Below are 12582 nucleotides of genomic sequence, written 5' to 3' on the forward strand. Positions count from 1 at the left end.
ACTTTAATGTGCTCTGGAATCACCAGGCATATTATGAAAGTGCAAGTCCTGGTTCAATAGGCCTCTGATGGAGGCCTCAGAATCAGAAATTCCCAGGTGATGCTAATGCTGCTGGTCCCTGGACCACACTTTGAGTAGCAAGCAAGCATACACTACAGAAGTGGCTTAAGGGCTTTCACTGCTGGTGTGGATGGAAGGTCAGAGGCAGAACTTTAGTCATCACGCTCTTGCAAGATTCAGCCAGTGCCTTGCCTTTTGAAGTCCTGAGACAGGAGCTCGTCTGATCAGCTCTGAATCAAGCTGATCACTAACAAAGATTGATCCTGGAGGATAGACTGCTTCCATGTGGTCAATGTTCCCCTTGGTCAGTGTTCATTGATTGATGTAAAATGAGTGGCCAACACATCCCCAGGGCCTTCTGATGTAGTTCATGAGATCCACCAGCAGATGGCGTTGCTACACTAGGTTATTGAGTTATACTAGGCTCTACGGCCTCACATTGACATCCGCTCCTCCCACTCCTATGCTGTGCCCCAAGACCTCACTTCTCTTTCTCCTCTTGCCCTTATCAAAACTGGCTCTTCTCAGGTGACTGTCCCTGTTGTTGAGGCCTTGGGAACACATCTCCCCTAGACCTTTCTGATGCAGTTCAAGGAATCCACCAGAAGCTGCTCAAATATATTTTCGAGTTATACAAGATTCTATAGCTTCACGTTGACATCCACCACCACCCCCATTCCCTTCCTGTGCCCCAAGAGCTATCTTCTCTTTCTTCTCTTGACCTTATCAAAACTGGCTGTGCAGCAGTGACTGTGTCTGTGGTGAAGCCTTTAGCAACACAACACCCCAAGGGCTTTCTGATATAGTTCAAGGAATCAACCAGCAGACGGCGATGCTCTACTAACATAGATATCGGAAGCACATAATCAGTTCATAGGTTCTTTATAATTTTTTATTTATATATTTACTTTGGCTGTGCTGGGTCTTTGGAGAAGGCAATGGCACCCCACTCCAGTACTCTGGCCTGGAGAATACCATGGACAGAGGAGCCTGGTAGGCTGCAGTCCATGGGGTCTCTAAGAGTCAGACATGACTGAGTGACTTCACTTTCACTTTTCAGTTTGATGCATTGGAAAAGGAAATGGCAACCCACTCCAGTGTTCTTGCCTGGAGAATCCCAGGGATGGGGGAGCCTGGTGGGCTGCCGTCTATGGGGTCGCACAGAGTCGGACACGACTGAAGCAACTTAGCAGCAGCAGCGGCAGCTGGGTCTTTGCTGCTGTGGTGGGCCTTTCTCTAGTTGCGGTGAGCCAGAGATATTCTTTTTTGCAGTGTTCAGACTTCTCATTGCCCTGAATTCTCTTGTTTCAGAGCACAGGACCTAGGGCACCAGGGCTTCCATAGTTGTGGAGCCCAGCTTCGTTGCTCCGTGGAAAGTGGAATCTTCCCAGACCAGGGATCGAAGCCACGTGTCATGCAGGCTGAGTCTCAACTAATGAACCATCTGGGGAGCCCCCAAGTGTGAAATCTTAACTGCTGGACCTCCAGGGAAGTCCCACAAGTCATGGATTTAGATGCAAGGACATGTGACAGGGGCTTTGTCCCAGAAACAAGGCATGAACTTGTCCTCTGGGATGAGAGGGGAATCTGCCACAGGGTGCAACTGACCAGAATAGTGCAGAAAAGCCTGAGCTGAAAGTCAGGAAACCTGGCTGCTACCTTGGATCTCCCCCTGACTAGTTGTGTAGCTTTGGGTACATCATTATGAATCTTCCTTAGTTTGTTTGTAAAACACAGTTCACTTACGTCAACCTCTCTGCCCTCAAGCTTCCAGGGAGTAGTGCTCAGTACTGCAGTACTTTGCAGGTGGCATGTATTTTGGTTTTGTCTCATATGTATGTCATGATATCTAGTTAATTTTTGTATGTTATGTGAGTTTTTTTGTTTTTAAAGATGTGCTTTTCCAATGTTTCCAGTATTTTGCTGAAAATGTTATTTTTCTCTGTTGTACTGCATTTACATCTCAGTCAACAGGCAATCGTCTTCCTGACTTACTTCACTCTGTATAATAGGCTCCAGTTTCATCCACCTCGTAAAGTAATTAGCCTCCAATTAAAATAAATAAGTTAATTTTAAAAAGGCAATTGTCCATATAGTTTTGAGTATATTGTGAACTCTCTGTTCTGTTCCATTGATCTGTAAATCTGTCTTTATACCAAGATCACACTGGATTATTGTTGATCTATACCAAGTTTTGAAATGAAGTAGTATAAATCCTGCATCTATGTTCTTTTTCAAAAATTTTGGCTCCCCTTAGCCTTTTATATTTCTATGGAAAGGTGGAATCACTTTGTTAATTTATTTTAAAAGTCCTACTGTTGCTTCACTGGGAATGCATTGAATCTATAGGTCAGTTTTCTAGAGCTCACATCCAGCAATATTGAGTGTTCAAATCAGTCAATTTATTTATGTTTGTGTTATTTAATTCCTTCTGTAATTTTCAGTGTACAGGTCTCCCAGAAATTTTGTCAAATGTATCCCAAAGTACTAATATTTCTGCAAAGAAAACATATAAACGGCTACCAAACAAATGAGCAGATGCTCCACACCATTAAAAGTTGAAAGTGTCAGTTGTTCAGTCATGTCCAACTCTTTGCAATTCCAGGGACTGTAGCCTACCAGGCTCCTCTGTCCATGAAATTCTCCAGGCAAGAATACTGGAGTGGGTAGCCATTACTTTCTCCAGGGGATCTTCCCAACCCAGGGATCAAACCCTGGTCTCCTGCATTGCAGGCAGATTCTTTACTGTCTGAGCCACCAGGAAGTCCAATTTCACATCATTAGCCTTAGAGAAATGCAAATGAAAATTACTGCTTCACACATACTAGGATAACCATAAATTAGAAAAGAAAAATAACAACTGTTGGAGAGAGTGTGGAATCATACATTACTAAGTGGGACTGTAAATGGTGCAGCCTCTGTGTAAAACAGTTTGGTGAGTTCTTCAATTAGTTAAACATAGAATTAACATGTGATCCAGCAATTCTACTCCTAGTTGTGGACCCCCAAAATTGAAATCAGGTGTTCAAACAAAACTTGTACTTGAATGTCCATAGTAACCCTATTCACAATGGCAAAAAGGTAGAAACAACACAAATGTCCACGAACATATGAATGGATAAATAAAATGTCATATATCCATAAAATGGAATATTATTTGGCCATTAAAAGGAACATACAATAATGTGAATGAACTACAGATAATGTGAATGATACATACAATAATGTGAATGAACTACAAAATATTATTCTAAGTTAAAGAAGCCAGGCATAAAAGGTTACATATCATATTATTCCATTTGTATGAAATACCCATAAAAAGCATAAACATAGAGACAGAAAGCATATTTGTATTTGCCAAGGAGTAGGGTAGGGAGGTAATGAAGACTGACACTTAATGCACATGGTGTTCTCTTCTGTGGTGATGGAAATATTCTAGAATTAGATAATGGTGATGGTTACATATTGGGGATGTACTTCATGCTACTGAATTCTATCCTTTAAAATGGTTAAAATGGCAACATTTGTTATGTGTAGACCCATAATAGAAGACCCATTTCATCATAAATTTAAGGATTTGTTCATCCTTTCTCAATCTGTTCCACTGATCTACATGACTATCTTTATACAAGATTCATACTGTTTTGATTACTGTGGCTTTATGACTTCTGGAATAGGTATGATAAATCCTCAACTCTGTTTTCCTTTTTCAAAATGTTTTGGTTATTTAAGGTGATATAAATGTATATTCTGCATACATTTTAAGATCAGCTTGTCAATTTCTACAGGAAATTCAGCTGAGATTTTGATAGATATTGAGCTCAATCTACAGATAAACTTGGGGAAGGTTGCCATATTGAGTCTCCCAATCCATGAACTATCTTTATTAAGTTTAAATTTTCTCAGCTATAATTTTTTAGTAATTTTTAGTTTGCAGGTCTTATTCATATTTTATGGGATTTATCCCTAATGTTTTATTCTTTTGAAGGCTATTGTGTATCCAGTTGCTTTCTTAATTTCATTTTTGGAATTTTTGGTGCTAGTATGTACAAGTATAATCGATATTTTCATGTTGATATTGTGTCCTGCTGGCCTTGCTAAATTTGTTTATGGGTCTAGTAGCTTTTTTGTGTCTGTGCTTTACTTGATATTTTCTCCATACAGGATGATCTGTGAATAAATAAAGCTTGATTTCTTCCTTTCCAATTAGGATGGATTTATTTTGTCAGGGTAGGGGGCTTATTCCATTTGCTCAAGCTTCCAGTACAATGATGAATAGAAATGGCAATAGTAAACACCATGCATTGTTCCCAATATTAGGAACATTCTTTCACCATTAAATATTATGCACACTGAGGTTTTTTATAGACTATTTGCCAGGAGAATGAGTTCCTAACAATTTCAGTGTCCTTAAAAGATTTTAAAATCATGAATGGGTATTGAATTTCACCGAATCCATTTTTTAAATCTTTTGGAATGATTATGTATTACCCCTTTGTTCTATTAATATGAAGTATAACATTCATTGGTTTCCTGCCATGACCTCACCCAATTATAGCCCTCAGGATGCTCCCCTCCCCCAGCTTCTGGCTACCAGAGTGGGATGAGCTCACCAACAGCCCCTCTCCTCCAAGGGGACACCACACCAGAAACAAGAGGCCTCTGTTTTTTTTTTTTTATTGAACTCAAATAATTTTCTTTATTAACTTAGATAGACACAAGATTTGACAACACTGGAAACAAGAACATTTCTCTAACCAGACTGCATGGACTGGTGCAGAGTTCATCATACACAGAAAAGGGAAAGCTGTCTTATTCAAGTCGGTGATAGCATAGAACCTCCACTGCCTGAAAACGAGACTGCAAATAAATAAAGTGCGTAGAGAGCAGCAGAGGCCCAGTGAGGAGATTAGGAAGAGGTGGGAGAGCAGAAGCAGCAAACTACTCAAGATCAAAACGGTAAGAAAAATAGTGGCAGGAGCACGTGCTGAGGATGTGTCCCCGCCCCTCCCATGGCCAATATCTTTGGGGGCGGACAGCCCCAGCCAGAGCCCCATGGGGAGAGGGGATTCTCTGCAGGTGACGAAGGGTCTCTGAGCCCGGGTCCCCTGAATCTCCAACATACTTTCTCCACTTTGGGAAGCGGCCTCCCAGGGCCCAGGCAGCTCCAACAGAGCAGGGAGCCTGGGGAGGACAGGATGCCCGTCCCCCAGAGCACACCCACTAAACAGCCTAGCACCTTCTGCAATGCACAGCCACTCATGTGTGCATAAGCACTCACACACAAGTGCACTCACACATGCATTCACACATGCACACTGACACGTGTATTCACACCCACAGACACACTCTCACACCCGCACATTCACACAGACATCCGTGCACTCATGCATCTGCACTCATAACCCATACACTCGCCCACACTCACATATCCACACAAACATCCCCACGCTCACACACTCAAGCCCTCATGCATGTACGTGCAAATTCACACACACATCCCACATTCACACATGCACTCAACATGTGCACTCACACACACATTCACACACAGGCACACACATATTAAGTAAAGACCCTCCCTAGTGCCCTCCCCAGGTCCTCTCAGGCTGGCCCAGGAAGAGGCTGCGGCTGGGGATCCAGTCACCCAGAGGGTGAGACATGCACTTGAAAAGTGCACACATTTGTGCATCAGCCCCAAGGAGGCCCCTGGTCCTCCGCTCCTCTCCACCCCTGCAGCCCCATGTCACAGTCTCTCAGAACTCCAGGGATGCAGTCCAAAGGCTGGCAGTCTCCTGGAAATGGTCCTGGAGGAACACAGTTGGGGTGGAGGAGGGGCCACCAGGACCAGGGGTTTCCAGGCAACTTGGCACAAGGGAGGAAGCCATCAGCGTCCTTCCGTCTGTGGGAATCTGCGGGGGGCATGTGGTAGCCCAGGTGCAGCCTCAGGCCTCGGGGTGAGGCAGGCAGAGATCTTCAGCCGGGACCTGGGTGGCTGAGAAGGGCACATGGTATGAGGCTCAGCCCCTCTGTCCCAGGGGCAACCAGGCTGCTGTGGTCCTTAGTCCCAGGAACTGAGGACCAGGACCGCGAGCAATCACTGAGGGGGCAGATGTGGATCTGGGATGGGGGGTGACGCCCAGGGCCTCTCCCGGCTCCCCTCAGTGCCGCTCTTGGTGCACCAGTCAGCAGCACAGCCAGGGCCGCTGCAGGCCCGTCCAGAGCAGATGCTCCTGTGTGATCCTAGCAGGAGGGGCAGCCTGGAGACAGAGACATGGGTCATGCGTGGGTCTCAGCTCCACCCCACCCACATGTATCCCTTCCCTCCTATTACACTTGGCCCCAGGAGCCAGCCAATACCCCCACCCAAACTGAGAGGCCTGTGCCACTCAACACCAAGGAACCCTTGGTTAAGCCTTGGGTGGGGCTTAGGTTGGGGTGGGGAGGCCTGACTGTGTGTGAGGACCTTGCTCCCCAGGGGGGTCTGGGACTCATCTCTCCTGTGACCATTTCAGCTTAGACTGTCCCCTGGTTCTTCCCTGTGACTTGCCATACACCCCACCTTCCCTGCCATGGGCCTTTCTCTCTAGGTCCCTTGGGAGCCTGTGCTCCCTTCCCCCATCCCACTATGCCAGGTCTCCCAGAGACTGGGGGCCAGGTGGGGAATGCAGGCCCGGAGGCAGGTTCAGCTCCCCCACTTGTGATCTATGTGACAAGGGCAAATGTCTCCCTTCCCAGAGCCTGGCAGGCGGGGAGAACAGAGCTCCGCCAGAGTGTCTCTAGCTCTGTACTTCCTTCCCCATGCCAGTACTGGATCACCAGGCCACCCCTCCCCTCGGGCTCTCCACCTGGAAGGCCCTTCCTCTCCTCGGGGGGTCCGGCCCTTCTCTTGGCTGCTCTCCAGGCAACTCTAGGGTCAGGGGTGCCCCAGGCAGGGATTTGACTCTCTCGACAAGACCACAGAAGGGGCGATTCACCTTCTATAACACCAGTTCCTGCAAGAAAAACATGGGGACTTGAGAGTTGCCTCCTCACTCAGAGACATCCTCGTCTCCCCAACTGTCACCTACCCTACAAACCTCTTCTCCATCTGTTCTCCTACCCCGGCCTGACAGCTGCCCTCCACTCAACGAGACCCCCACTTTCCCAAATCCTGTGGGACACAGGGGCTGCTGGAGGCTGTCCAGGACTGGAGCAGCACATTCGGTGGCACCAGGAAGGCACTGGTAGGAGGTGGAGGGAGCGTGGCTGAGACGGGGCAGGGCTGGGAGGAACACGTCTTTCCCACTCTTCCCTTTCCCCTGATGCAAAGCTTTGGAGGGTGGAGAGGAGCAACAGAGACAGCAGGAGCAGGCAGACAGCAGTCCAAGACCCGCCAGGAGGAAGTCTTGTGAAGGGCTGAGAAAGACACAGACCTGGGCTTGGGCCAAGAACACAACCATCCATCTAGGCTGTCTCTCGAGGGGTGGAGGACAAGGGGGCCAGCATCCGCTCTCTTCTAGGGCTTTCTCCGGGCCTCTCCAGGGCCATTTCCCTCTATTCCCCGGTGTTCAGGTGACACTACCGGGGCCGTGGGCCAAGGTGATGTGCTGACCTTCGGATATGCCCAGGCAGCTGCCCCTCATCCCCATCTTGGATATATGACAAGGGAGTCCAGAGGGCCTGCGTGCACCCTGCCTTGCCTGCTCTCGGCCCGGCAGCTTTCCAGGCTGGCTTCCTCAGGTCCCTTCCTCGTCTCCCTGAAGCTGCCCAGTGGCCTGGACATCTAGATGCCATGGCAACCGCCTCCCTCCAGCCCGCAAGTCCAACCTCTGGCCTCCTACCTTTTCGGTCGGGGTCAGTCATTCATGTTCCTACTGAAGAATTTCTTCCTTCTGCTCCCGCCTTTGACCAAAGTGAGGCAACAGGTCGGCTGCATTCAGATAATTTTCTCGAGTTCCATGGAAAGGGCCCGTTTTGAGAGTTTCAGTGCAGTTCGTCACCGGCCGCGACGTGGCTGGCCAGAGCCAGGGCTCGGTGGCTGCGTCCTCCGCGGAGGTCTAGGGCCCGGAGGCCTGATCCACCCCTTCCTCGTCCCCTGGAGCGTCCCGGCGGCCCCCGGCCCCGTGATCCTTCATGCCGATGCGGCCATCGCGGCCGGGCGGAGGTGGTAGCGGGCGTTCACTCGATCCTCACCTGCAGGCGCACGTTGAGCATCACCGAGGCCACGATGTAGAAATAGGGGAAGTTCATGCGCAGACGCCAGGCCAGGTCGAAGAAGGTGATCAACGTGCGCGTGAGCCCCTTGCAGAAGGCGCCGTACGAGCCGCGGATCGCGGCTGAGCGCGCCAGCCGCACTGCCACGCCCGACAGGGCCGCTGCTGCCGCCGCCGCAGACAGAGCCCCCGACGCCGCCATGGGCCCGGGCCGGCGCGGGACCCGCAGACCGACCGCAGCACGAGCTGGCGGACAGGTGGACGCGAGGCCTGGAGCCGCTGGCCAACAACAGTCACGTCCCACTCCGCCCTGTCCCGCCGCGCCCCGCCTTCAGTCTCCCCTCAGGGGCTCGGCTCCGAATGACTCCTCCGCCACAGCCAAGGCCCCACCTGAGCTGCCCAGGGACAGCTCCGCCCCCTCGCCCGCACGCACTTTGGCGACCGCCTGCGCAGCTCCGCCCCTAGCATTGCCCTGCCCCTTGTCGGGTACCACAGAGCTGCTGCCAGCGACTCAGCCCCACCCCTGGCGCCCGCCCCTCCGAGAAGCCCCGCCTCCTCCCGGACTCCCAAGAGAGCCGGAGGGCCGGAATGCTTTCCTTGGAAGGTGCTGCCCTCCTGGGATCCTTTTGCAGAATGCGCTATTCTGCAAGGAAGGCCCACCCGGAGCTCTTTACCTGTTTACACCATCCCCTTTCCCTCACCGTCTCCGCAGAAAATCTGGCCAACTAGCCACTGTACTTTTAATTCATGTTTTTTCTGGTAACTCTGCACTGTGGAGTTTCACCAAACCTACATGCTCATTTTCCCCCCGTGTATTTCGTGTGTATTTCGTGAATGCTCCTTTACCCCATTGTCCGTTCCTTTCATCCCATAGTGATTTCTATGCACTCCTCTTAGTCTGTCTTTGCCCTGGATGCTGCGCAAGGTCTTCTCAGGTATACATTTGCCCTCATTCATTGCTTTTTACCTGCTGTTGGGTTTTAAAGCCTTTTCGTGGTTTCATCTAATCTTTTTCTAAACCAAATCCAATTCAAACTCCATGACATTTTCAGAATTATTGAAATGTGCTTGCTTCATTGTGGTCAGGACTTTTAAAACGCGGTCTGCAAGAGTTGATTCGTGAAGATTTCATCCCAGTTTTCACAAGGAGGGCTGGCCTAAGTTAATACCTTACTAATTCCTCTCAGAATGCCTGTTCACAGTCTTACTGAATATCTCTGTGACATCCGTATAAATGTTTAAGAAACCCAGCAGATTCATATACACTGATTGGGCAGTTGTCCTACCTACATGATCAGGGGAGAAGAGAGAGTTTGAGAGGCACTAGGTTATTGGATCACAACAATATAACCATGCATGAATATGAATGCATAAAAAAATCAGAGTAGATAAATGTCACATTATTGAACATCATTTACTCTGGCTAAGGAAGTGGGAAGAAAGACATACTTTTTGTTTCTCGTGTATATGTGTGTATATCCATTTGTGTATCTGTAACTATTACTTGTATAACACAACAAAAATATTTGAAAAAGAAGGGGCCATATGAATATAGACTTAAGCTACATAGAAATCTTTTTTTTTTTTTCCTAGACTGGATCCTGCCACATTCATGTGCAGAGCCTGTTCCCTCCAATCATTTCTGAAACCTCTCCTTGGCCACATCTCATTTATTTTTAGCATTTTATTTTGAAATAATTATAGACTCAGGGAAGTTGCACAAATAGCACAAAAAAGACCTTGCGCCTTTTACCCATGTTCCCCAAAGGTGACATTTTCTATAGATGCAGTATAATATTAAAACTAGGAAACTGACACTGGTATATTACTCTTGACTAGACTATAGGGCCAATTCAGATTTCTCCATGTTTCTAACCTGCATTAATTTGTGTGTATGTGTGCCTGTATCACTCTAGCAATTTTATCCCATGTCAGGATTCATGCAACCACCACTGTGATCAAGATACAAAAATATTCCAACACCACAAAAGAACTGATTTGGGCCACCTCTTTGTACTTACTCAGCGACCTTATACATATTTTGTTAGAGTTTCATCTGTTTCATTTCCTTTAGAGTGTCTGTAAATGGTACTGTGTGTTTAATTTTGGTTTTCACATGTTCACTTTTCATATACAGAATGCAATTGATTTTTAAAATTTATTTATGTGGCTGCACCGAGGTCTTAGTTGTGGCACACAGGATCTTCCATCTTCATTGTGGCATGCGGGATCCAATTCCCTGCCCAGGGATAGAACCTGAGCCCCCTGCACTGGGAGATCAGTCTTAGCTACTGGACCACCAGGGAAGTCCCTGCAATTGAATTTTTAATGAAACTTTTTATTTAGAGATAACTGTAGATTTACATACAGTTGCAAGAAAAAAATAGATCCAGCGTACATTTTACCCAATTTTCCGCAGTTTTCAACATCTTTCAAAACTGCAGTGTGGTGCAATATCAAAATCAGGATATTGATACAATCTACGTATCTTGTTCAGATTTCCCCGATTTACTTTTTCATTTGTGTGTGTGTGTGTGTGTGAATTGCTCTATGCAATTTTATCACATATGTGGATTCATGCATCCACCATCACAGTCAAGATACAGAACGGTTTCATAACTATAAGGATCCCTCATGCCCTTTTTTTGGACCACACCCACTTCTCTCCTGTTCGCCTTCCTTAATGCTTCACAACCACTAATCTGCCGTCTATTTCCATAATTTAGTCTCTTTGAAAATGTTGTAAGAATTGAATCTTATAGGATGTAACTTTTTGGGATTGAGTTTTTTTTTTACTTTGGAGATTAGCTTTTTCACTCAATCTGGGATTTTTTTTTTTCATTCTTCTTTGGAGCATCCTCCAAGTTGCTGGAAATGTCAATTGTCAATAGTTCACTGCTTTTATTGCTAAGTTAGTATTCCTTGGCATGGTTGCACCAGAATTTGTATACCTCCTACCCAAGAAGGACACCAGGGTTTCCAATTTGGAACTATCGGGGATAAAGCTGCTGTGAATATTTGTTCACTGATTATTGTGTGAACAAAATTTTCTCTTTATCTGGGATAAATGCCCAAGAGTACAATTTCTAAGCTGTATGGTAAGTGCGTGTTTAGTTTCATAAGACTCAGTTAAAATTTCCAGTGTGGCTGTAACATTTTACACTCTGTCAGCAATTTCTGAATACATTGTTGCTCTACATCTTTGTCAGCCTTTGATGTTATCACTATTTTAAAAAATTTTAGCCATTATGATAGAGGTATTATGATATCTTATTGTGGATTTAATTTATATTGGGGTTAGCCAAAAAGTTAATTGAAACTTCTTGGCCAACCCAATATTTCCCTTATGGCTAATAATGGTGAAAATCTTTTAATGTGCTTATTTTCTATCTGTATATTGGATTTGTGCATGCGTGCTAAGTCGCTTCAGTTGTGTCTGACTCTTTACGACCCTATGGACTGTAGCCTGCCAGGCTCCTCTGTCCATGGGATTCTCCTGGCAAGAACAGGGAATCTTCCCTACTCATGGATCAAACCGGCATCTCTTATGTCTCCTGCATTGGCAAGTGGGTTCTTTACCACTAGCGCCACCTGGGAAACCCCATATATCCTCTTTAGCTAAATGTCTTGTCATGTTCTAATTGAACTGCTTGTTTTTATTATTAAGCTTTGTGAGTTCTATATAATATATTCTAGATATGACTCTTGTCGGATAGATGGTTTGCAAATATTTTCCACCCAGTCTGTAGCTTGTATTTTCATTCTGTTAACAAGGGCTTTCTCACAGCAAAATTTTTAATTTGATGAGGTCCAATTTATTTATGGATCATGGCTCTGGTACTATACGTAAGAACTTTTTACCAGGCCTTAGGTCTCAAAGATATTCTCCTATGTTTTCTTTTAAATTTTTTAAAGTTTTATTTCACATTTAAGTCTGTGGTCCATTTTGAGTTAATATTTATGTAGAGTTTGGAGGTTTAAATCCAGGTTCAATTTTTGACTAAAAATGCCCAAATTGCTAGAGCACAATTTGTTTAAAAAGGCTATCCTTCCTCCCTTAAATTTTTTTTTCTTTCATCTTTGTCAAAAACCAGTGGAGCATATTTCTGTGGGTCTATTTTGATGTTTTCTCTTCTGTTGCTTTGGTCTGTGTGTCTATCCATCCTCTCTCCAATATCACACTATTTTGATTACTGTAGCTATAGAGTATATGTTAGTATTGGTTAGAGTGAGTCCTCACACTTTATTTTTCTTCTTCAACATTTATTTAGCTATTCTAGGGCTGGTGCTCATCTGTACAAATTTTAGGATAAACTTGTCTATGGGT

At 46.0% G+C, this 12582-nt stretch overlaps 1 protein-coding gene across 1 annotated transcript; it reads right to left on the reverse strand.

Moving 5' to 3' along the window:
• Positions 1-8220: 8220 nt before the first annotated feature.
• SMIM10L2B (small integral membrane protein 10 like 2B) lies at positions 8221-8457 on the reverse strand. Its single transcript, XM_052663689.1, has one exon. The coding sequence runs from the start codon at positions 8455-8457 to the stop codon at positions 8221-8223; it is 237 nt and encodes a 78-aa protein (XP_052519649.1).
• Positions 8458-12582: the final 4125 nt, after the last annotated feature.

This window comes from Budorcas taxicolor, chromosome X (assembly GCF_023091745.1).
Source record: "Budorcas taxicolor isolate Tak-1 chromosome X, Takin1.1, whole genome shotgun sequence".
Lineage (NCBI taxonomy): Eukaryota > Metazoa > Chordata > Mammalia > Artiodactyla > Bovidae > Budorcas > Budorcas taxicolor.